General features: G+C 42.5%; 1 protein-coding gene across 3 annotated transcripts in view; it reads right to left on the bottom strand.

Annotated features, from left to right (window-relative positions):
• Positions 1-25,708, bottom strand: part of LOC105507867 (carcinoembryonic antigen-related cell adhesion molecule 3) — a 108,404-nt gene that overhangs the window by 76,280 nt on the left and 6,416 nt on the right. Inside the window, exons 3-7 of one of the 3 annotated variants that reach the window (XM_011936580.1) lie at positions 24,089-24,367; positions 23,434-23,688; positions 21,598-21,876; positions 20,931-21,188; positions 14,558-15,214 (exon numbers count right to left, since the gene is read on the bottom strand). In XM_011936580.1, the coding sequence (XP_011791970.1) occupies positions 15,135-15,214; positions 20,931-21,188; positions 21,598-21,876; positions 23,434-23,688; positions 24,089-24,367 (1,151 nt within the window). In that variant the 3' untranslated portion in view covers positions 14,558-15,134. Of the gene's footprint in view, positions 1-14,557; positions 15,215-20,930; positions 21,189-21,597; positions 21,877-23,433; positions 23,689-24,088; positions 24,368-25,708 lie in introns of those variants that run through there. The other 2 variants (XM_011936579.1, XM_011936583.1) reach the window with 2 other exon arrangements.

The following is a 25,708-nucleotide window of genomic DNA, read 5'->3' as shown; positions in this document are numbered from 1 at the left end:
GTTCTTTGTCTAAGGCCCATTTCAGACCCTGACTCTTCATTGAAGCCTCTGTGGTTATTTCTGTTAGAAGCAGTCATCCTATCTTTCTTTGAATTCATGTAGGCTCAATCACTCTGCAGTGAAACATGACCTTTAGATTCAGAAATATGTGAGTCGGAATCCTGGTTCCACCTTTGACCAATTCTGAGGTAAAGGACCAGTTAATTGATGTCTTGGGATAGAGGCATAATAGTGCTTACTTAAAGTGTCATTGGGGACATTAGATGAGGTGGAAATATAAAGGTCCCAGCACATTGCAGGTTCCTTCCCCAACACTTTTGTAGCTTAGTGCTCCCCAGAGCTACTGTGGGTTGTGCAGAGGCTCTTATCAACATTTTCTGGAAAGCCTTTAAAAAATATTTGTGCCTGGTCATCATTAAAATGAGAGACACCCTTGAACTGGACTGAATGCCTGGGGCTTTAAAGAGTTCAACTGAGATTTTTTTTTCCCCTGGAAAACAACTCGGTAAATAAGTGAACTGTGGACAGAGGAATGTAACCCAATAGGGGAGAAGAAAGGGACGATGGGTTTCTAAATGGGAGAAAGCTGCGATGCTTTCCACACCCATCCCTTTGACCTCAGTCAGACAGCATCGAGGAAGTACAACTCCTGAAATTATGTAAGGGAAAATAAAAATCTTAGGAGTGTCACACTCATTACACCAAAGGGATAGTTCAATCTGGAGGCTGAGTCACATAATGCCACCATCTTTTTTTTCCAGAAGAAGAACTGTTACTACATGACCTTGTGTCAAAGCATTGAACATTAACCAGACCCCCACAAGAAGGTGAAAAGGCCTCAGGCATCTCTAGATGACTGCCTTCACAAATTGTTCTTTGCTGGGCTTGAAACCTTTCAAGATGTTTATCCTTCCACAAAACAAGGACATGTCAATTGTAACTTTAGGTTTGCAATCTAAGATTTCACACTGATAATGCTTATCTATCCAAGAAGAAAGACAAGATGAGACCAATCATTCTTTCCTCTACTTGTGTCTTCCTACCTGCCTTCCCCCCCTTTAAGGAGATGTATAAATACCAGGCCTCCTGAAAACCTCTTTAAAGACAACACAAGCCACAGATGGTTTCTATGACTTATGTTTTTCCAGGATGCACCCTCAAGCTCTGGCTCAGTAAACCTCAATGGACTAAGACACTTGCTTGCCTCAGTCACTCATTTTGGTTAACATTTTGGTGACCATGAAGGGATCCTCTGAATGCAGCTTAGCCCCTGAGGCTTGCAGTGATTCTCCTGTTTACGCTCCGTATCAACTATTGAGCTTTAGCTCTGACCAAATATGTGACTTTCCAAGGACTGGATCCTACTCCCTCTTGAGGTTCCTGCTCCCCTCAATTTTTCGTGTGAGATCTGAGTTTTGTTTTGCCATGGAACTCCTCTACTCCTGGAGCTCTGCTCACTTCCTATAAGGAAGGTGAATTTCCTTCTCCTGTGACAATGGAGAGCAGCCTTCAGCTCTGTCCCCTCTCAGATAAAGGGCTGGGTTGGGGTTTTAAAATGTGGTAGCTGCAGGTTAAAGTTTATGGCTAGTTGGCTTTAACCTCTCCTTGTGCTTCCAGTGTTCAACAGGATGTAATATGTAAAGTGCAATTGCTTTTTGTGTTTTTGGATTTTGTCATTCCTCCTTTGAGTTTGACCAACTCTTGGCCCTGTCTAGTGTCCAAAACACCTTCCAACTTGGTCAAATCCAGCAGGAGCTCTACATTATGGTGAGCGGGCCTCAAAATTGCTAACACCCCTGTAACTGCAGAACATCAAGTTCAACCTCTAGGAATCACCTGTCAGTTGAAGGAAATAAGAATATTTTACCCAAAAATATATTTCTTTGACATATTTTGAGATGTCTGTCGGAGGGCCAGCAAGCAGAAGTGGCCCTGCAAAGTTGTCTTTCATGGGAAAATTGGCATCTCTAGAGAATACCCATTAATACAGGCAGGCTTTCTCTTGTCTGGATCTGGGAAAAATGAATGGAGCCTGAGACCTTAAAGACCTGAATGAAATATTTACCATCTATTCTCTCTGAGGGCTGCTACCTGTGAGGTTTCATCTATATAACAAGACCATCTTTGTTAGCCAAACTTCCTCCTTTCTCCCTCCCATAACCTGTCTTGCTACTTAAACCTGATTTACCACCATACCACCAGCATGTTTTTGGCCATGCAGGAATCCAGGAAATCAACCACCAAAAGGGTAAGACTTTATATCATTGAGGCTCCTGGCTTCTCTCCCCCTGTGCAATTTGGTCAAGCAGACAGGAAAAATCAATTTTCTCTGCAAAATTTTGGTTAATGGGAGAACATTTGTGTATGACTAGCCTGGGTGTAGTGATTCTGACGTAGTATTTGGTGCATTTTTCCATATGAATATCTATATTGCTGAATCCCTTTCCTTCCAGAAATAGTCTGTTCCTCTATCTCTTTCCTTCTGTGTTGTTCACAAAGAAGGGTACCAAATAAAATTCCCTCTCATCTTGTTTTATGTCATTGAGGGTTTGATTTGTGACCAAGTGGCCAAGTGGGAGCACTTGCTCTTGGTCCCCACCATCTGGGAGGTGTGATTTTCGAGTCACATTCAGGTGACCAGCCTGAAGATGACTGGGACCTGAGATTTTTTTTGTTTTGCTTTGTTTGTTCCAAATAAGTTGAGCTCCCAGGAGGATTTGTTATAAGAAGTCCCATCTCTAAGGGGTTTTTGTTGTCCCAACCCTTGTTGCCTGGTTAGTGCTACAGAAACAAGAGTCTTTTGCTGTCCTGTTCTATTCCTGAGAGTGAATATCTTATTCTGTTGGGGGGCAGATCTTTGGGATTGCTTCATCACTGAAGAAACTGCTGGATTGAGTCATGATTGGGATCAGTACACCACTGGAAATTCTAATTGCTAATGGCCAGACGATGGATCCTTTAAATTGGACTCCTACATTAAAAAAAGATTTTGGAGATCTTTTATTTCAAATAAGTGATGGAAAGATAAAATTAAAAGAAAAAGACACATCATAGTGTTATGGCTAGCTTTAAAAATTCTCTTGAGTAAATTACAAAAATTTGACCTAAAACAAAGTTAAAATCCTTTGTGAGCTCAAACTGCTTGCTGTAGATCTTCTGAGAGAATATGAATAAAAGCCACTCCACGTTCTCTTCTAATAGTTAAAAATCTATGATTTAACTACAGCAGCCTGGGTTTAATTCTAGGTCAGGAAACTAGTCCCTTTTGGTTTTATATTTGTGTGATTCTTGACTTTTTTGGGGGGTGCTCATTCATCTCTTTGGATATGCCTTGTACATCTGTGGTTAAGTCACAACCTTGGCTAAGGCTTATTAGTTTTAATTGGGAGTGTGGCTTTGGTAAAACAAAATTCAAAAACTCAGAAATATCAGTTGTTTGTCCCAGCTAAAATCTGATAACAAGGAACCTAAAGGAATTTTTTTAAAAAAGAGATCTATGGTTAAAAGTCAGCTTAATTAAAAACCAACACTCAAGACCTTCCCACTTTTTCTTTTTTGTGTCCTTTTAAAAAATTCTGTCTCCAGTTGACTGAAATATTTTGAATTATGTGTTTTATCTTTCTTTGTGCTTCCTTTCTTAAAAATTGTTCTTCCATTGATTTCTACGTCCCCCTCCTTGTTGCTACCCTGGATGCCACATGAGTGGACCTAAACAATTTCTAACAACCCAAGACCCCTTAGGGAAAACAGAAAAGATGCCACAGGCTCCTAGTTTTGGGAGAAACCTCTGTTTTCCCTCATGGAGCCTCAGGAATTTTAAATAAATAGATTTCTGTTAGATCTCACACTCTACTCTTTTCTGTTGTGTTATCTGATGTTTTTTGGCTTCTGCAGGCATCAGAGATTACTTCATACTGTAAAAATACTTGACCTTGTGTGTATGATGGTTGCTGGGTCGGGGTGAGAGCTACAGTTTTGGAGATGACTGATAGTGGTTACAATAAATATGATTACTTCAGAGGGCTACTCATTTCTTTGCATGTTTAGATAAGAAAGACACGGTTTAAACAATTAGAAAAATGCCTTTGCAGCAAAGTACACTGTGGGAGTGTTGTACAGCATGGTCGTTTTTGCATTTTACTTTTTTTGGGGGGACCTGGGATTCAGTGGAATCCTTAATGTTTAAAGATCTAAATGCTCTGCTTTCCAACTGTGCCCACTTTTCCCATATTTAAATTATTAGGCCCCACAAACTGCAAGTACCTTTTTGGCCCTGCCCCTTAATGGGCTCCATCCTGAGCTCAGTGGTCCAGCTGGAAAACACACACCTATCTAAAGAAAATAAATTTCCTCGTAAAATCCTAAGGTAAATATCTATCATTTTGCGTTACCTTGGTGTCTATTTTTTCCTAAGCTAATTAACACAGGTGGCATCTATTTTTAATGTTCCTTTAACACACCTTAATTCCTTGAAAAGGCTTAAATTCTCTCTCAATGCTTTGAGGTGTAAATTTGTTACCCATTTTATCTTAAAACTTGGTGAGGACTTCTCCAGATAAATGTCAACCATTTCCATTTCCAAAGGTACTATTTGAATCCAACTGCTCTTTTAAACTAGTGAATTTTACTGGTCCCATGGCTAAAGAAAATCAAAACTCTAAAGTCTTTGTGTCTGGCTCTATCTTTATGTGTGTATGTGCATGTTAAATGTTGTGTCAGACATATAAACATATGTCTGTACATATGTTTATACATTGTCTACACATGGTATCAAATTAATATAAAGATAAACAAGTACTCATAAATTAAACAAGAGCAAATGCTTTTCCAGTTCATGCGGTTTTAGCAATCTTTGGTAAACAAGAATAGTTTCAGAATTGTTGGTAAAAGAAAGTAGAAATGTCTTCAGAATTTAATGTAGACACTTTTGCCTGGGTCTATTGGACAGACAGGCTTATACTCTCTCTAATAGATGTTTTAAAGTCATAAAATTGTTGCTTCTATTATGTTTATATACATATATACATAAAGCAAAATATATGTAAAATAACATATATAAATTAAGCAACAGTTATATATATTACATATTTATATAATAAATTGCTTAATTTGTCTGTGAGTTTATGTCTTCGGATACAAAGGACCATGATGAAGCCTGTGGGCAATACCGGGCCTATCTCCTAGCTGTCTGGGAGACAGGCCTATCTTGCCCATGCTGAGAGAAATTAGACCCTCCAGGCATGATAATCACAGCTCTGACATTTGTCCTGCGTTCATTCTATATCTGGTACATGATTAAGATTGCTTACTTCCTATGTTTTTCACTGAAAATAAGGGTGTCTAAGAGTTAACAATGTAATGTAGGTATTTAAGACTGCTAGATATAAGAGAAACAATTCTATAGCAGTGTATAAGGAAAGTTAGGATGTGTTTTTGGTCAAACAAAATGTATAAGAAGTGATAAAAATGTATTTGTTAAAGGAAGAGTAATTTTGTCTAGTTTAGAGCTTTTTAAGGATTATTTTAAATTGAAGGAATAAAAAGAATGGTGGGTAATACTGAATGGAGTCAGAAAGTTGGAGAAAGAAAGAGAATGAACAAAATTATAAAAGGTTACAAAATGTCTTATGGAAATCTTACATTGTAGTCAAAACTGATACAAATTAAATAGACTTGTTTATAAGGTTTTATTAAACTTAGCTTCAGCGTTAATGATACATTAAAACAAAGGTAACACTTGTTTTTTTCTTTTGAACAAGGTTCTCATGCAGCATTAATAGGAGATAGTAAATTCTTTTTGTTTACCTTTTGAGAAAAAAGTGGGGGCAGAGACAGATTCAGTTTGCCTTGTGATGTCTTTATTAAGCCCTATGATTATTTGGGAAATAAAATCTCCTGTCAGAGTACATTTTCCTCAAAGAATGAACGTTTTTGCTGGTCAGGCATGGTGGTTCATGCTTATAATCCTAGGGCTTTGAGAAGCCAAGGCAAGGAGATGGTTGGAGTGCAGGAGTTTAAGATCAGCCTGGGCCACAAATAGAGACTCTGTCTCTAGAAAAAACAACAATAATAACAAAATTAGCAAGGTGTGGTAGCATGCACCTGTATTCTCATCTACTCAGGTGTCTGGGTTGGGAGAACTGCGTAAGCCCTGAAGGTCAAGGCTGCAGTGAGGTATGATGGTGCCACTGCACTCCAGCCTGGGTGACAGAGCGAGACCCTGTCTCAAAAAATAAACATAAATAAATAAATAAATAAAGTAAAGATTTTTCCCTCTTAAAATTTTTGAACTATCACTTTGGCTAAATTAATAACTATTATTTTACAGTGACCTATGACCAATTTTGAACAGGTGTCTTAAACCTTTGGTATTTGACAGACTTTCCAAAATCAAAATTTCAGGCCAAGTATAAGACTAAAACTTATTTTGCAAATAATTTGGGTCCTACTACAATTTGCCTTTGGTACAAATGGGGAACTGGCGACAGAAAACATTATGTTTCAGAAGAAACTACAGTACAGCTGTTATTAAATTCTGGTGTTGCTCATTGTTTTTGAGTTTTGTTATTTCCTTACAATTTGTACTGAATCCTGAGTTCTTTCCTGGCTACAAGTCTTGAAACTAACATTTTCTTTTTTCTTTTTCTTTTTTTTCTTGAGCCGGAGTCTCGCTCTGTCGCCCTGGCTGGAGTGCAGTGGCATGATCTCAGCTCACTGCAAGCTCCGCCTCCTGGGTTCAAGCCATTCTCCTGCCTCAGCCTCCTGAGTAGCTGGGACTACAGGCGCCCGCCACCACGCCCAGCTAGTTTTTTGTATTTTTAGTAGAGACGGGGTTTCACCATGTTAGCCAGGATGGTCTCGATCTCCAGACCTGTGACCCGCCCACCTCGGCTTCCCAAAGTGCTGGGATTACAGGCGTGAGCCACCACGCCTGGCCGAAACTAACATTTTCAAATTTTTCTTCCGTTTTTCTGACTTGGAATCATTAGAAATTAAAACTGTGCTTTTTCCTAAAGCCATGCAACCTGAAGCTAGACAACTTAAGTGAATTTCAGGAGAAATTACAACTTACATAGCAAGAACCTTCGTGCCTGCTGATATATGGATTACTCAAAAGGTTCACTTGACATCTCATTCAGGCTACAATCCAGAGCAACCTGCCACTGCAATCTGAAGGTACTTCAGAGGCTCTAGAAAAACTAGTCTGTAGACTGCTCCAGATATTACAATTGAGCCAACATACAACTGAAAGGGTTAGGGTGATGATTGCTCAAAGAATTACTTTAATCGAAGAGGCAGCTGTGTAGCCCGAATAGGGCTCCACAATTACTTTCCCTTTGTTCCTGTAACTTGGCTTTGGTCCTTTTCTGAGGCGACTTCACTCCCTTCTCCATGAGACACAACTTCCTAGGAATGAGCCTTCCTAGTGATGTGGGATCAGATGAAACATACAACCACAAACTCATATTTTCCATAATGCATTCTCTGAAAGATTTTGAGGAATAGGGGTTGGCCAGGTGCAGTGGCTCACACCTGTAATCCTAGCACTTTGGGAGGCTGCAGTGGGTGGATCACTTGAGCTCAGGAGTTCAAGACCAGCCTGGGCAACATGGTGAAACCCTGTCTCTTATTTTATCAAAATAAAATAAAATAAAATAAAATAAAATAAAGAAATAAGTAGATAGATAAGTTGGGTGTGGTGGCATGGGCCTGTAGTCCCAGTTTCTACTTGGGAGGCTGAGGTAGGAGGATTGCTTGAGCCTGGGAAGTGGAGGTTGCAGTGAGCCATGATTGCACCACTGTACTTTGGCCTGGGTGACAGAGTGAGACCCTGTCTCAACAACAACAACAAAAAAAAAAGAGAGAGAGAATAGCAGATCAGGTAGCGGGTAAATGTAAAGGAAAAGAAAAACTTCAGGACCCTCTTCAGGTCGCAGGGAAAGTTAAGCTTTGAGACTGAGTCGTGAAACACCATCATCATTTCCCCAGATGGATCACTGTTACTACAAAACCTTTTGTAAAAATGTTGTGCATTAGGCAGACCTCCATAGGAAGGCAAAAGGCCTTAGGTATTTCTGGATGACCGCCCTCACAAATTGCTCTTTGCTGGCCTTAAAACTTTCAAGATGTATATCCTCCCATATAACAAGGACATGTTGATTGTATCTTCAGTTCTGAAATCTAAGTCTGGTTCCTGAGGCTTCGGTCTTAGTCCTTAGGATTTCAGGCTGATAATGCTTATCTTTCTAGGCACAGAGCAAAGACAAGAACAATCATTCTTCCACCTACCCACCTCTTCCTACCTGCCTTCCCCACTTTAAGGCCTCCTGAAGACCTCTTCAGAGAGAACACAAGCCACAGAGGTTTTCTGTGACTTGTGTTTTCCTAGGGCGTACCCTCAAGATCTGGCTCGGTAAACAATTCATTTAGACGCTTGCCTCAGTCACTTAATTTGGATAACCACCATGAGTTCTGCACAGCCCTTCAAAAAACCATTCCCTGCCCTGGTGACGTGTACCAAGGTGACTCAGGTCTCCGTAAGTCAAACACGCTTCTCCCTTTTCAGCTCCTCCACCCCACCACTCAGTGCTGTGTGCACTGGTCTGGCCCCATTTCCAAGCTGATAGTATTGGCTTAATAAAGCAAGGCTGGGTGGGGTGGGTTGAGAAGGAAGTCAGAGGCCACCAGCCATGGAAAGAGGCAGGTGGGGCTGTCACTGCTTAAAGACCTCACACTCTGGGTGTGTTTTATGACTGTTTCTGGATTTGAAATCTCCTCTTTGTGACCATTCCAGTGACTCATGCTTTTCCTACTTCCTTCTCATCACACTTACTGTTCCTAGTACACCTCATTTATGGCCAGGAATGGCTGGGCAAATAGTTGACAGTGGAGTAAAAATGACTTTATGATGACTGGGAACCTGGACCTATTTTTTCTCCAAAGAAACTGAGGTTCATAAAAGCTAATTCTTATTCAGGACTGCGCAGTTGTGAGTGTGGCGTTAGGGAACAGGTGCACAAGTGAAGGGTGAGACAGAAAACAAAATGCTGGCTGTTTGTCAAATCCTGAGAGTAGAGGGGGCAAAAATCATTCTGGAAGGTGGATGTCATTCAGGAAACCTTGGAAATCTTAGGGTGTCCTCTGCCCAGATCGGGAGGGAAATGAGGTTAAATTATGGGGCTGGGTGACAATGGGTACACTACTTCACTTCTCTGCCTGTTTAAAAAATCTGTACAAATGGGGATGGTGGCACTCAGGATGTTTTGTGAGGACTGTAGCTAGCTGGAAAGCTCTTAGGATAGTGCCTGGTGCATAGTGAGAGCTGCATCAGTCTGAGCTATTATAATTATGGGAATAGGCAAAGGTGCCACCCTGGCCATCCAGCGTGGGAGGTATTTTCCAGCCAGAGTCTTGGCAGTCCACCTGGAGATGAAGATGGTTAAGGAGGAAGTTTAACTTTCAGGAAGGACTGGGGAGGAGTAACTCATGCTCAACATTCTGTGAAAATACATTTATCCAACAGCAGGAATACACAGAGTGAATGTGGCTTCTGCGGTAATTATTATCTCCTGGTTGTGGAGCATCTAAAAATGCATTGTAGGCTCAAATGATTTTTCCAAAAGCCAAACCTAGAAACAGGTTTCAGGAGTGCCCTGCAAATAAGCATTCTTTACGCCAAAGAAAGCATTCATCTTTTTAAAGGAAAACATTCATCTTGCTAAAGGAATCCCCTCTTTTGGCCCAGCTCGTTATTTTTGTACTATCTAAATGTATAAGGTGTTAAGAGAAAGACTGAAGAAGAGTGAAATAAGAAAGTGCATGTATAAATTAACAGGGCAGAATTGGGACTGGTATGTGTAAATTAAGAGGAAACATGTATAGGTTTTACATGAACATGAAAAGGACTTGTTTTAACCAGACATCTCCATATAAATAATGTGGGCTGTCTCTCGTGGATAACAGACTTCATCACAAGAACATTCCAGCAGGATCATGAGAGAATGGGAAATGTGGCTTCTTTCCTAACTGGCAGCTTAGACTGAGTAAGTCACTGAAGAGAAAGGAGATGAAGGAGTAGATGGATGAGGGTGACAGAAATAGGATGGTGAAAGTAAAGAACTGCAAAGAATGTTTACCGAGGGCTCATCAGGTACCAGGCTCTGTGTCTAATGCCTTACACATCTTAGTTTACCCTTTCATGTAAATTTTCTGATGCAGTAAGAATCACTCTTGTGCTTCAGATGAGAAGAGGCTGAGAGAGGTGAAGTGAGTGGTCCAGGGTCATCCAGCCAGTTCATAGCAGAGTTGGTGTGTTTCACCCTAAACTTTGTGCACAGACAGAAAAGTGAGACACAGAAGGCAGGCAAAGCAAATTTTTGTTGTGGGTGAAGTTTATAAAAGGTACCTGTGTTGGGCAGAATAATGACCTCCTAAAAATGTCCACATCCTAATCCCTGGAGCCAATGCGTAATACTTTTATTTGGCAAAAAGACTTTCCAGATGTGATGAGGTTAAGAATCTTGAGATGGTGAGGTTATTCTGGATTATCTGTGTGGGCTCAGTGTAATCAGAAGGGTCCTTGTAAGGGAAAGAGGAAGGCAGGAGGGTCAGGGTGAGAATGATGCGGACTGAGAGACTCCACTGGCCATCGCTGGCTGTGAACTCATATCAAAAGACAAAATTACAGCAGCTTTATTTATAAATCTAATTGGCTTTTATTTGGGATTTATAATTTGGGGCAGGTCCCACTTTACAAATACAGTGATAGTTCCCCTTTGGCAATACAATAATAGAACAGTGGGTTTTGTCAAATTTGAACAAGAAAAGAGAGCAGTAGAAATAAATGTATTGGTTAACATCAGGTTAATTCAGGTTACGTTTTTATAAAAATTAAAGGGGACCTCAAGTAGATTGGAATCTCTCTCTTTTTTTTTTTTTTTTTCTGAGGTGGAGTCTCACTCTGTCATCCAGGCTGGAGTGCAGTGGCGCAATCTCGGCTCACTGCAATCTTTGCCTCCCAAGTTCCAGCAATTCTCCTGCCTCAGCCTCCTGAATAGCTGGGATTACAGGTGTGTGCCACCACACCCAGCTAATTTTTGTATTTCTAGTAGAGACGGAATTTCACCATGTTGGTCAGGCTGGTCTCAAACTCCTGTCCTCGTTATCCGCCTGCCTTGCCCTCCCAAAGTGCTGGGATTATAGGCGTTAGCCACTGTGCTCGGCCATTTTTTTTTTTTTTTATTGGTCTGTTTTGGGATCTATCTGCTTTCTTAAAATTTCAGTTGGAGTATGTAACATTTAACATCAGTGGCCCTATTTTGGAGTCTCTATGCACTCACTTAGGTGAGAGTGTGACTAAAACGGAAAGCATTGACATTACTCTCAGCTACCATCATTTTGGGCTTCCATCATTCACAGGTTATGATGTCTTCCTGATCACACATTCCTTTGAGTTTTGTCGCCAACCAAAGAGAGACCATTTGACATTTGATGGATAGCTGCATGCAAACATTTAAAGCTTTTAGAGATTACAGCACACCAGGGAGACTACTAGTGTGACTATCAGGAGAATAATACCAAGAGTTTGGAGTATGCACCTTAGGCAAGATGCAAACCAACTAAAATGGAATAAAGAATAAGCCAGATGAGTCTACCCATTTTAACCAAGCAGGATGTTTGTTAATTTCTGCAACTGAGTCTCTGTAATACCCATTGTATTTATTTATGTGCAACAAGAAGTGTCAAAAATAGCATAGGCTCTTTCCTGTTCAGCTAGTAGGTAGCAATTCTATTATCTAGCATCTCATGCCTGGGTTACATTCAAACAGGGAGTGAGAACAGGTGAGTCTAGAAGTGTAACTCTAAAAGGGACCACCGTACATTTGAACAAACAGTTGTATTAAAGATGCTGCTAATGTCAGCCATTGAGTGGACTAAAGGATCTCTTATGTAAAAATTTGGGAGTGATACGAGAGATATGATACTCTGTTAAGCTACCCTCAGAAGATACTTCCTATGAAATTCTAATGACAGCATTATCCTGCCAAGCAAAAGAGGTAGCAATGAGCAAAGACAAATTAAGAGGGGTAGGAGCCTCCTCATGGTGGGAAGTCTTGTTCTGACATCTTGAGAAAAGCTGTCCACAGTGTGAGTGTGAAGTTGTCAATTTCTTGTCCTGGTTTGCAGTTTCAGTGTCTCTAGTTATGGTGTTGAACATATTGGTGAGCTCTGAGTGGCCGACACCTTAGGCATGAGTGTTTTCCCATGAAATTTACATTGAGTTATCCATCTGTAGCTTATAGAGCTTCAGGAACAGAGCAAACTTTGTTCCTAGTGATTCCATGACAGAAAATGGGATTGAAGAAAGTGGAAGAATGCAGGGTTCACTCTAGCCTACAGATGGACAATAAAAACTAGTAACAATGTACAAAGTGACAGCCTCATAACAGGTATACTATAGTTTTTCTTTTCAACATAATTTCTCTCCATAGGCATCTCTATTTCTACCAAAGATAATCCCAATAAGACAAATTTGTTTTCTTTTAAATACGTTTATTTTCATCAAACTTGGCCTCATTCTTTTCATAACTGCAGCAAGAGTAGCGACTGACCACATAGACTTTTTTAAAGTTGCTTCGCTGGAAGTTTTTATAGGGAATCTCAGATTAAACTTTTAGAAGTTTAATTGACACTAGGAAGCCAAACCAAGGCTGACTTCAGACTTTGTCTGTAGTACCTATGGGTTTATTACCTATGGGTTTATATCCTCAAATATGACATTCTAGTCAAAGTCTTAGTAGTATAATCAATGTTTTCAAATGTATTCTGTTAACAAAGAGCAGAGTTATTGAACTTGTGCAATAAACATATTACCATACAATATAAATATTCATGAATAGTTTCCCAAGTCTGGAGCGATCACATAGGGAGAAAATGTAAATGTCTCAATGTTTGTTCACAAAAGCATATTTTATCAAATTGTTGTAAGCTGTAGATAGCTCAAAGGAAAAGAAGTTTCCTGAAATCTGGGAAGCAAGACATTTAAAGAATCAGCAAAATTTCAAATAAAAATTTATGAAAATATTATCCTCATTAGTTCATTTGGTCCCATGAAATTAATTATTTTCTCTGCTTGATCTTGGTCGGCAGTTTCATGAAGCTGTCAGTTTGTTCATTAATGTTTTGGAAATTCTCAGACAGTCCAGTGGTATCAGAAACTTGCATTCAAGAGTACAGGTCAGAGTCTTTTCTTTCGTGTATATATATATATATATATATATATATTTTTGATATGGAGTCTTGCTCTGTCGCCAGGCTGGAGTGCAGTGGCGCGATCTCGGCTCACTGCAATCTCCGCTTCCCAGGTTCAAGCGATTCTCCTGCCTCAGCCTCCCAAGTAGCTGGGACTACAGGAGCGCACCACCAAGCCCAGCCAATTTCGTAGAGATGGGGTTTCACCATATTGGCTAGGATGGTCTCGATCTCTGGTCAGAGTCTTTTCTATAAATATCCTTGGTAAAGAAGCAATTTTAGACTGTAGCTGTTGCAGGTGCTTTAAGGAAGAATCAAAAAAACTGTCTGTGAATGACAAAGATTTAAAATGAGTATGGTTAAAAATCTGATGAGAATTTATTATAATGAGAACACAACTCACATAGAAATTTAGTTACTTCTGTGGCATATGACATTATGGCTGACAACCTGTTAGATTTCTAGATTTTCTTATATAACTTTTGGAACACTCACATCAATAACATACCCATAAATATAACTTAAAGAAGGTTTAGCGTCACTTATCATTTGACAGTGCTTCCCATATAATTTAACATGTCAAATAAGATGGCCTTTCCATTTAGCTTCTGTTTCTCAACTGGATTCCTGAGTCCCTGATGGAGTCCATTAATGAACAGGGCCAACAAAGTATAGGCTTATGTATGTTGAAAAACTCCATAGGCAATTCTGATACTCCTAGCTGAAAGTCATGGGTTTAGCCCCAAGTCCTACTTATTTAGAACAGGGTTTCTCCACCCTGGCTGCACATTAGTAGCATCTGGGGAGGCTTAAAAATTATGAATACCTGGGTCCCACTCCAGACCAGTAAATCAGAATTTAGGGGTGGGGCTTACGTATCTATTTTATAAAATGTTTCTGAGTGATTCCCACGTATAGCTATATTTTCCATCAGATTTCTCTGATTTCTCGTGACGTTCACTCCTTTCTGTTTTGGTATTACGATTATTTTTCAGGTTTTGTCTACTGTCATAGAATTAAGGACCTTGCCTTCTTCATTTCTGTATCTGCTATGAACACATGAATTTGTTATCAGGAAAAGGTTCTCAGCCACAGGTAGGGTGTGTCCTGAGCTTAAGACTCACATGTTAATGCTACAGTCTTTGTTCTTCATGAGGTCAGAAGTTGCTTGTGATGAAGGGTGTGGGTAACTCCACAGTGCAGATGGTGGAAGGAGGTCACCCTGTTTGACATGTTTTTAGGTGCAACATTGGAACTAAGAATTCTATGTTCATATGGGGTGGAGAGGCAGGGATGTGTAGGGAGACAGATCTAATTCGGATGATGGAATTATACAAGGGAGTGGTGGTAAAGGAATCGAGAAAGCTTAGTAAAGAGAAGAAATGTGAACTTATCTAATAGACCACAGTAGGTCCCTGTGTCTTCTTGAGTAGGTGAGTGAACTAGATTTTAGGAAGGTAATGAGGCAGTCATATGCAAGAAACATTTCAAAGACTGGCAACAAGGGATCAAGCAGGACTTTGAGCAGTTGTTGAGGTTTATGGGAATGGAGAGAATGACACAAGTGAGAGATGTTAAAAAAGGACCAAGAGGCTTTGACAATGTATTGAATTTGGGAAACAAATGAGCAGAGGCTGGGGATAATTATGTCTAAGAGACAGTGGGGTACAGGGAGCATGAAGACCAGGGAAGAAGACACCTGCAGGAATTAGTGCTGAGAAGCAGGAGCTTGGGAGTAGGAGGAGGAGATCCAGTCCCAGATACAGGCAAAGAAGTCCTTTCTCTCTCCCAAGCATGGCAGTCAGCACTGCAGAAAACTGAACAAGAGGAAAGGCTGTCATACCTACCAATCTTTCTTAATTGCAGAAACTACACCAGGGCTGCTATATCAGAGCAACCCCAACCAGCACTCCAATTATGATGCCGACAGTGGCCCTAGCTGAGAGACCAGAATTTCCAGGTGCTGAACTGCCTGTCATGGAAAGAAAAGAGAAGGAATGAATGTGATGTTATTTTGCAGTGGGGTGCCCCAGGTTCCAGCTCTCAGCATGAAGTAGTCTCTACTTGTTCCTTCAAGGAATGCATCAGTTTTGTGGGAAGGTTGTAATTTTTTTCTCTCTCACTGTATTTCTAGTTGGTGATCAGTCTTCTGTCAATTCCACCCTGGCGTTTCTGCACTCAGATATTTCTGAAGGCTTTGAAATTTGAGAAAGACTGATTGCTATTTTTGCGTGGCATTAGAACTTTCTATCTTTTCATGGTTGCATCTTTTTCTCAGTGTCTCAGTTGTGGTAGGTAAAAATAAGAGTCTGTTGGGTCTCTATGGCAGGGACTTGATTGACAGAAAGCCCAGGCTAGTGCATTCTGTATTTACTAAGTCCGTTGCACAGAGAACTCGCTTCTCATGGGTTCCCAGCAGGGGAATGAAAAGCCCAGTTTTGGGAAACTCTGCTTCTCTCTCATGGGTGAGGGGCTTGAGGATGCCCCACCAGCCTTGTGGAAACTCTGAGAACTGCATCACTATCTAAAACTCTCTCCTCTTTCTCCTTTTCAGGAATCAGATCTGCATCGTGGTCTGAGGGCTCTCTTAGGCTCCTCCCACTTCCCCCTTTTCCTCATGGTGGTTTTCTCCAGTAAATTATCTTGCATCTCTAATTCCATCTTGGTTGCATCTCAGTGGATGAAAACTAACATACCAGGCTTGATTCTTTGCACTTAACTTTTTTTCTCTCCCCCACTTTTAGCCAGTAACCATGTCCTAGTGGGTTTTCATTTGGGGCTTAGCTCTCACCAGTCAACTCAGGCTGGTGATTAATGCTATGTTAGCTACTGTAAATGCTTTTCTGGTATCTCATTTGATCCATACAATAACCCTGTTGGGTAGGCATGATTTCCATTTTACAGATGAAATGACAGAGGCTTGGAGTAGTGAAGAAAACTTATCCAAAGTCAAATGATTAGTGAGAAGTGGATCTAGGATTTGGCTCTAGCACTGCCTGACTTCAAGCTAATAATACCAGTAGTGATAATAGCAGCTAATATTTATGCAGTTTCCCTCAGTGTGTGGCATTTTGCTGAAGGCTTAATCGAATATTACATTAAATCTTTAAAACAATACTATTGAACAGTCACTCTTATTGCAATTTTCCTTTTTCCCTCCATTTCCTGGTGAGGAGAATTATTACAATTTTCAGTTGAAGAATTGAAGGCTCAGAGAAGTTAAGAATCTTGTGTGAGAAATTTAAAATGGTAAATACGTTAAAAATAAAGAGAGATCGCATATCAACAACCTAACTTTACAACTTCAGCATATAGAAAAAGAACCACTTCAAACCACAGATAGTACATGAAGGAAATAAGGATTAGAGTTGAAATAAATAAAATGGAAAATGGAAAACAATAGAAGGAATCAACGAAACCAAAAGTTGGTTTTTCAAAAAAGATCAACAAAATTGACAGTCATTTATTAGACTGACTAAGAAAAAAGAGAGAAGATTCGAATTACTAAAATCAGAAATGAAAATGGAGGTATGGTGGCTCACATATTTAATCTCAGCACCTTGGGAGACTCAAGCAGGAGGATTGTTCGAGGTCAGGAGGGCGAGGCCAGCCTAGGCAACATAGGGAGACACAGTCTCTACCAAATTTCTTAAAAAACTATCCAGACATGGTGGCACATGTCTGTAGTCCCAGCTTCTCAAGAGATGGGGATAGGAGGATCACTTGAATGTAGGAGTTGAAGCTGCAGTAAGTTTTGATGGTACTACTGCACTCTAGCTTGGGCTGGGCTACAGAGTGAGACCCTGTCTCTTGAAAGAAAAAAGAAGAAAAAATATTGAGATATTGCCAGCAATGCTACAAATTCTACAGAAATATTAAGGACTACAAGAGTGCTATGAATAATTGTATGCCAGCAAACTGTTGAATGACCAAGATGAAATGGACAAATTCCTGGAAACACACACAAAATTTAATTTTAATAACTCTATAATTAGATAGAACCGATAAAAGCATTTGACAAAGTTCACCACTCTTTCATAACAAAAACACTCCAATTATGAATGGAAAGAAACCACCTCAGCATAATAAAGGCAGGATGTGGAAAGCCCAATGCTAACACGATACTCAATGGAGAAAGACTGAAAGCTTTCCCTGTAAGACCAGGAACAAGACAAGAATGCCTGCTTTTGCCACATCTATCCAACATAGTATTAGAAATCCTAGCCAGAGAAATTAGGCAAAAAAAAAAAAAGACATCCAAATCGGAAAGAAGAAGTAAAATGATCTCTGTTATCAGATAGCTTGAACTTATATGTAGAAAAACCTAAAGATTAAAAGAACCTGTTAGAGTTAATAAATAAATTTGGTGATGTTGCAGGATACAAAATCAACATGCAAACATCAGTTGTACTTCTATATATTAACAATGAACAATCTAAAAGGAAATTAAGAAAAAATTTCCAATTTACATTAACATAAAATAGTATAAAATAGTTAGAAATAAGGTTAACCAAGGAGGTGAAAGGAGTGTACCCTGAAAACTATAAAACATTGCTGAAAGAAATTAAAGACAACATCAATAAATGGAAAGACTTTTTTTTTCATGAATGAGAAAACTCAATATTGTTAGGAGGACAGTACTGCCCAAAGTGAGCTGCAGGTTCAATGCAATTCCTGCCAGAGTCCCACTGACAATTTTTGCAGAAACAGAAAAACCTATCTTAAAATTCATATGGACTCTCAGGACTCTAAATAGCCAAGCAACCTGGAAAATAAAGAATGAAGCTGGAGGACTCACTTCCTGATTTCAGCATTTGCTATAAAGCCACAGTAATCAATACAGTGTGGTACTAGCATAAAGGAAGATATTGAAACCAATGGAATAGAATATAGAGCCAGAAAGAAACGCTTGCATATATGGCCAAATTATTTTTCACAAGGGTGCCAAGACCATTTAATGGGGAAAGGACATTCTTTTCAATAAATGATATGGGGAAAGCTGAATATCCATGCACAAGAACAAGTTGAATCTTTGCCTGACACTATATATGAAAATTAACCTAAAATGGATCAAAGACCTAAATGTAAGAGTGAAAAGTATAAAACTCTGAGAAGAAAACAGGGAAAAAAGCTTAATGACATTTAATTTCACAGTGATTTCTTGGTTATAACAACAAGTAGGCACCAAAAGAAAAAAATGGATAAACTGGACTTCACAAAAATTAAAAACCTTTTTTTTTTTTTTTTTTTTGACGGAGTCTCGCTCTGTCGCCCAGGCTGGAGTGCAGTGGCACAGTCTCGGCTTGCTGCAAGCTCCGCCTCTTGGGTTTATGCCATTCTCCTGCCTCAGCCTCCCGAGTAACTGGAACTATAGGCACCCGCCACCACACTGGGCTAATTTTTTTTTGTATTTTTAGTAGAGATGGAGTTTCACCATGTTAGCCAGGATGGTCTTGATCTCCTGACCTCATGATCCACCCACCTCGGCCTCCCAAGGTGCTGGGATTACAAGTATGAGCCACTGTGCCCAGCCTCGAAAATTAAAAACTTTTATATATTAAAGAACATTATCGAAAAAGTGAAAAGGCAACCTATGAAATGGGAAAAATATTTGCAAATCATATATCTGATGGGAGATTAATTTCCAGAATATTTGAAGAACTATTACAAATCAACAACCACAAAAATCCAAAAACCCAATTAATAAATGGATGAAGGACTAAAGTAGAGATTTCTCCAAGGAAGAGATACAAGTGGCCAACAAGCACATGCAAATATGCTCAACATCACTAACACTTAGAGATATGCAAATCAAAGCCACAATGATACTCCACCTCACACACATCAGGATGGCCACAAAACGGTAAGTGTTTTCAAGAAGGTTGAAAAATTGGAACTCTAGTGCATTGCTGACAGAAATGTGAAATATTAGCTCTTATGGAAAATGGTATTGTGGTTCCTCAAAAAATTAAAAAATAATTAACATTTGATCCATGAATTCCACTTCTGGACATACACCAAAAAGAATTGAAGGCAGCGATTTGAACAGATATTTGTATACTGATGTTCACAGCACCATTACTCACGATAGCCAAAAGATGGGAACAACTGAAAAGTCCATTGAAAGATAAGTGGATAGAAAAATGAGGTATGTCCATACAATGGAATGTTATTCAATCTTAACAAGGAATAAAATTGTGATACATGGTGCAAAATGGATGAACCTTGAAGACATTATGCTAAGTGAAATATGGCAGACACAAAAGGACAACTATTATATAATTCCATTTATGTAAGCTCGTTAGAATAGTTGATTACCTAGAAACAGAAAGTACAATGGAGGTTACCAGGGTTTAGGGGAGAAGGAGTGAGAGTTACTGTTTATCAGGTACAGAGGTTTAGTATGTTAAGATGAAAAAGTTCTGGAAATGGATAGTGTGAAGGTTACACAAGAGTATAAAGATACTTGATTTATTTTTCCTTTTTTTTGTGTGACAAGAGTATCACTCTGTCACCCAGCCTGGAGTGCAGTGGCACAATCTTGGCTCACTGCAACCTCTGCCACCCAGGTTCAAGCAATTCTCCTGCCTCAGCCTCCCTAATAGCTGGGATTACAGGCATCTGCCACCATGCCTAGCTATTTTTTGTGTGTGTGTCTTGAACTCCTGACCTCAAGTGATCCACTTGCCTTGGCTTCCCAAAATGCTGGGATTACAGGCATGAACCACCACACCGGGCAATATACTTGATTGATATTTGTGCTGTGTCACTTAACTGTACACTTAGAAATGGTTAATGGTAAGTTTTATGTTAGATATATATACTGGCTGGTAGGCTTACCCTCTCTATAAATACACACTTTCTGGCACTGCCCCTTCCCTTCCACGCAGAGCCCCTGTGGCTGAATCTCCCTATTTCTCCAAGTGTGTGCCACTCACTGTCCTCTGTGCTGTGTCCCATGTGCTGGGTCCACAGCCTCATACAGCCAGTGACTTCAGAGCCAGGACACAGCTCAGGAGTCTGTCCCGAGGCTCCCTCTTTTCCCATTTCCCTGCAACCTGACCCAAGGGAGGCTCTGCTGTGGATTGGCAGCTTGATTTAACCAGATTCAGAACAGGCCACCTTTACACCTTCTCCACATGCCCTGGCCCACTCCAAGTGGAGCCAGGGCAGAGCCAGTCACCAGGTGAGCCGGGCGCAGAGCAGGGAGCAGAGTCTGAGTTGCTCCTCCCTCATCCAAGGGGCTTCCTCCTCTCATTTGGGGAAAAAGTGTGAGCTTGTTTCAAAACCTCCTTGTTCCTTGTAGCTTATAGGGTAGGTTAAAAAAACACAAAGAGGTGACATAAAGGGACATTTGGTGATAGAGAGGAGAAACTCGACCTTAAGGACCCTTCTTTCTCCTGGACTATGAAGCCCCTTTCACTATAGGGGGCCTTCTGGGGCTAAGGGAGCCCCCTCACCACATTCCAGGCTGGACCCGAGGTCAGCCATGAGATATCAGAGAAGCTGGGGAGGAGAGAGTCGGCCGAGATGGAGTGAGAGAGCTCAGGGTAGAATTTGGGATTTCCTTGTGCCCATCGAACACAGACTGGGCAAGAAAATGTCTTCTTGGCTCTTTTGTGAGAACCAGATAGACTCCACCCAAAACATGATGCTGGTGCTCCAGGGAAGCCACTTACCAGAGGAGACTGAGATGTTCTTGACTATGGAGTTATTGCGACCAGTAGCCAAGTTAGAGACAAAACAGGCATACGCCCCGTTATTGTTTGATGTGATTTTGGGGATAAAGAGAACTTTTGTGTGTTGCCACAGTGTCCCATTGATAAGCCAAGAATACTGCGGGGATGGGTTGGAGTCCGCGTGGCAGGAGAGGTTGAGGTTTGCTCCGGAATTGTAAGACAAGTCTGGGGGGGATATGATGGGGGTGTCCGGGCCATCTGGAACAAAGAGAACAAAGCCACAAGTGATGTCATCAGAGGAAAGGGGAAGCTCCTGATTGTAGAAGGGCCACAGTGTCCTTCTGAGTCCTGTCCCAATCCTGTGTTAAAAAGTCCAAACCATAACCCTCATGTCCACTGAGTCTGGGTCTGAGACATTCATTCACCTGTTTCTCCCATCACAGGCTGTGGACACTGAGCCTCCCAAGACAGGAGCATCTCCTCCCCTCCTATTCTTGGTCCAGGCTGGGTTTGCCCTAGTTTTCCCAGGGCAGGAAGTTATGGCCAGCCTGGGTGTCCAGGAGTGGCGGTCTGCATCTTTGGACCTGAGGAGAACTGAGAGTCCTAACCTCTGGCTGTATGGATTTGGGTTGGAAACCAGGGCCACAGAGGAACAGAAGATACTCACAGGAGACATTCAGGGTGACTGGGTCACTGCGTTTTGCGCTCACTGAGTCCTGGATTCCACATTCATAGGGTCCTGTGTCATTCCTTGTGACATTGAGTAGAGTGAGGGTCCTGTTGCCATTGGAGAGCTGCAGCCTGGAACTGACCAGGAGGCTCTGACCATTTACCCACCACAGGTAGGTTGTGTCCTGAGTCTCAGGTTCACAGGTGAAGGTCACAGCATCCTTGTCCTCCACGGGGTTGGAGTTGTTGCTGGTGATGTAGGGCTTGGGCAGCTCCGCTGTGCAGGTAACAGAGAGAAGATTGCCCTGTGTGGCACCTTTGATTCCTCACAGGCATCTTTCAATCAGAGTTGGCATCTCCCACCCCTCAGCCCACCTGAGTCCTTAAAAGCCCACAGCAGGTGTGTGTGTGTCACAAGACAGATGCACAATGATCTGAGGGCTCAGAGACTGTAAGGCCCACTGCTTTGTGTGGGAGAAGCACAGACTTTCCTCAAGTGTGAATTGGGCAGTAGCGTTCGATTGTGGACAGACACAGAACTGGGGGTCACAGTTCCCAGCACTTCTGGTCCTTTCCTGACTGTCTGGCTGCCTGGCCCATTGGGGCCCTCACCTGGAATTCGAAGGAGCTGAGTTTCTTCCAGCTGCACGGCCCCACACCACCCAGCCAAGGTGTGTTCTCTCTGAGGCTTTGCTATTTAAGGACATCCTAGAGATGGGTGATGATGGGGATGGGTGTTTGAGCAGAAATAGCGCAGGAGACTAGGAGCAAGTCTAAAGGTGACAAGTCAGGGGTCAAACCGTGGGCCACAGGTGGGGCAGCTCTGCCCAGGAGTTTGATGGGAACAGAGTTTCATTTTGGGAGGAAGAAGAGTTCTGTGGACAGATGGTGGTGATGGTAGCAGAACAAGGGGAATATATTTAATACCACTGAACTGCACGTGTAGAAAGGTTAAGATGGTGAGTCTGTGTTAGATATGCACTGTTACCCTCTGTATAAATACACAATTTTTGACACTGCCCGTTCCCTGCCATGCAGAGCCCCTGTGGTGCATCTCCTGATTTCTCCAAGTGTGGGTTGCTCGCTGTCCCCTGTGCTGTGTCCCATATGCTGTGCCCACAGCCTGATATACCTGGTGACATCAGAGCCAGGACACAGCTCCCTTTGGAGCTGCCCTGAGGCTCCCTTTCTTTCCACTTTCCTGCAGCCTGACTGGGACGATGGGAGGTTTTGGTGTTGATTGGCAGCTTGATTCAGCCTAATTCAGGACAGACCACCCCCGCTCCTTCTCCACACACCCGGGTCCCACCCCAGGTGGAGTCAGACAAGGCCAGTCATAGAGGGGAGCCCAGAGCAGAGCAGGGAACAGAGTCTGAGCTGTTTCTCCCTTACCCAAGGGGCTTCCTTCTCTCATTTGGGAAAAAAGTATGAGCTTGTTTCAAAGCCTCGAATGTTCCTTGCAGTTCATGGAGTAGGCAAAAGAACACAAAGAGGTGATAGAAAGGGACAGATTGGTGACAGAGAGAAGCAACTTGACCTTGAGAACCCTTACTCCTTCCCACTCTGTGAAGCTTCCTCCACTACACAGGGCTCGGGGGCTGAGGGAGCCTCCTCCCCACATTCCAGGCTGGACCTGGGGTCAGCCATGAGAAATCAGAACAACACGGAGAAGAGAGTGTGTAGAGACACACTGGGGAGGTCCAGGGGGAGAATCTGGGATTTGCTTGTGCCCATCGGACACAGGCTGGGATAGAAAATTTCTTCCTGGCTGTTCTCTGAAAACCAGACAGACTCCACCCCAAAACGTGATGTCAGGGCTCATGGATCCACTTACCATAGACTGTGATCGCTGTGACTGTGGTCCTATTGAGGCCAGTGGCTGAGTTACGGGCTTGGCACATATAGGATCCGCTATTATTCACGGTGATGTTGGGGATAAAGAGCTCTTGTGTGGATTGCTGGAACACCCCATTGACAAACCAAGAGTACTGTGCAGATGGGTTAGAGGCGGCATGGCAGGAGAGGTTCAGATTTTCCCCTGCTCTGTAAGATGTGTTTAGAGGGGAAATGGTGGGTGCATCTGGACCATCTGGAGCAAAGAGAATAAAGCCACAGGTGATGTTGTCAGAGGGAAGTGGAAATTCCTGGTCTATGGAAGGACCACGGTGTCCCTCTAAGCTGAGTCACAACCCTAAAGTCTCAACCAAACCCCTCTTGTATCTGCTGAGCCTGAGTCTGAGACATTCACCTGTTTCTGCCATCACAGGGTGTGGACCCTGAGCCTCCCAGAACAGGAGCAGCCCCTCCCCTCCTATTCTTGATCAAGACTTGGTCTGCCCAGGTGTTTTGGGGGCAGAAAGTCACAGACAGTCTGGATGTCCAGGGGTGAGGGTCTGTGTACTTGAACCTGAGAGGGACTGAGAGACCCTGCCTGTGGCCCTGTGGATTTGGACTGGCAGCCTGGGCCAGAGAGGAGCAGAGATACTCACAGAGGACATTCAGGGTGAGTGGGTCGCTGCGTCTGACACTCACTGGGTTCTGGGTTTCACATTCGTAGAACGCTGTGTCATTTCTTGGAACATTGAATAGAGTGAGGGTCCTGTTGTCACGGGACAGCTCCAGCCTGGGACTGACCAGGAGGCTCTGATTGTTTACCCGCCACAGGTAGGTTGTGTCCTGAGTCTCAGGTTCACAGGTTAAGGTCACAGCATCCTTGTCCTCCACGGGGTTGGAGTTGTTGCTGATGATGTAGGGCTTGGGCAGCTCCGCTGTGCAGGTAACAGAGAGAAGATTGCCCTGTGTGGCACCTTTGATTCCTCACAGGCATCTTTCAATCAGAGTTGGCATCTCCCACCCCTCAGCCCACCTGAGTCCTTAAAAGCCCACAGCAGGTATGTGTGTGTCACAAGACAGATGCACAATGATCTGAGGGCTCAGAGACTGTAAGGCCCACTGCTTTGTGTGGGAGAAGCACAGACTTTCCTCAAGTGTGAATTGGGCAGTAGCGTTCGATTGTGGACAGACACAGAACTGGGGGTCACAGTTCCCAGCACTTCTGGTCCTTTCCTGACTGTCTGGCTGCCTGGCCCATTGGGGCCCTCACCTGGAATTCGAAGGAGCTGAGTTTCTTCCAGCTGCACGGCCCCACACCACCCAGCCAAGGTGTGTTCTCTCTGAGGCTTTGCTATTTAAGGACATCCTAGAGATGGGTGATGATGGGGATGGGTGTTTGAGCAGAAATAGCGCAGGAGACTAGGAGCAAGTCTAAAGGTGACAAGTCAGGGGTCAAACCGTGGGCCACAGGTGGGGCAGCTCTGCCCAGGAGTTTGATGGGAACAGAGTTTCATTTTGGGAGGAAGAAGAGTTCTGTGGACAGATGGTGGTGATGGTAGCAGAACAAGGGGAATATATTTAATACCACTGAACTGCACGTGTAGAAAGGTTAAGATGGTGAGTCTGTGTTAGATATGCACTGTTACCCTCTGTATAAATACACAATTTTTGACACTGCCCGTTCCCTGCCATGCAGAGCCCCTGTGGTGCATCTCCTGATTTCTCCAAGTGTGGGTTGCTCGCTGTCCCCTGTGCTGTGTCCCATATGCTGTGCCCACAGCCTGATATACCTGGTGACATCAGAGCCAGGACACAGCTCCCTTTGGAGCTGCCCTGAGGCTCCCTTTCTTTCCACTTTCCTGCAGCCTGACTGGGACGATGGGAGGTTTTGGTGTTGATTGGCAGCTTGATTCAGCCTAATTCAGGACAGACCACCCCCGCTCCTTCTCCACACACCCGGGTCCCACCCCAGGTGGAGTCAGACAAGGCCAGTCATAGAGGGGAGCCCAGAGCAGAGCAGGGAGCAGAGTCTGAGCTGTTTCTCCCTTACCCAAGGGGCTTCCTTCTCTCATTTGGGAAAAAAGTATGAGCTTGTTTCAAAGCCTCGAATGTTCCTTGCAGTTCATGGAGTAGGCAAAAGAACACAAAGAGGTGATAGAAAGGGACAGATTGGTGACAGAGAGAAGCAACTTGACCTTGAGAACCCTTACTCCTTCCCACTCTGTGAAGCTTCCTCCACTACACAGGGCTCGGGGGCTGAGGGAGCCTCCTCCCCA

Source organism: Colobus angolensis, unplaced genomic scaffold (assembly GCF_000951035.1).
Source record: "Colobus angolensis palliatus isolate OR3802 unplaced genomic scaffold, Cang.pa_1.0 Scaffold154, whole genome shotgun sequence".
In the NCBI taxonomy this organism is placed as follows: Eukaryota; Metazoa; Chordata; class Mammalia; order Primates; family Cercopithecidae; genus Colobus; species Colobus angolensis.
The sequence above is the reverse complement of the archived record's forward strand: the minus strand, read 5'-3'. Positions and strand labels throughout refer to the sequence as shown.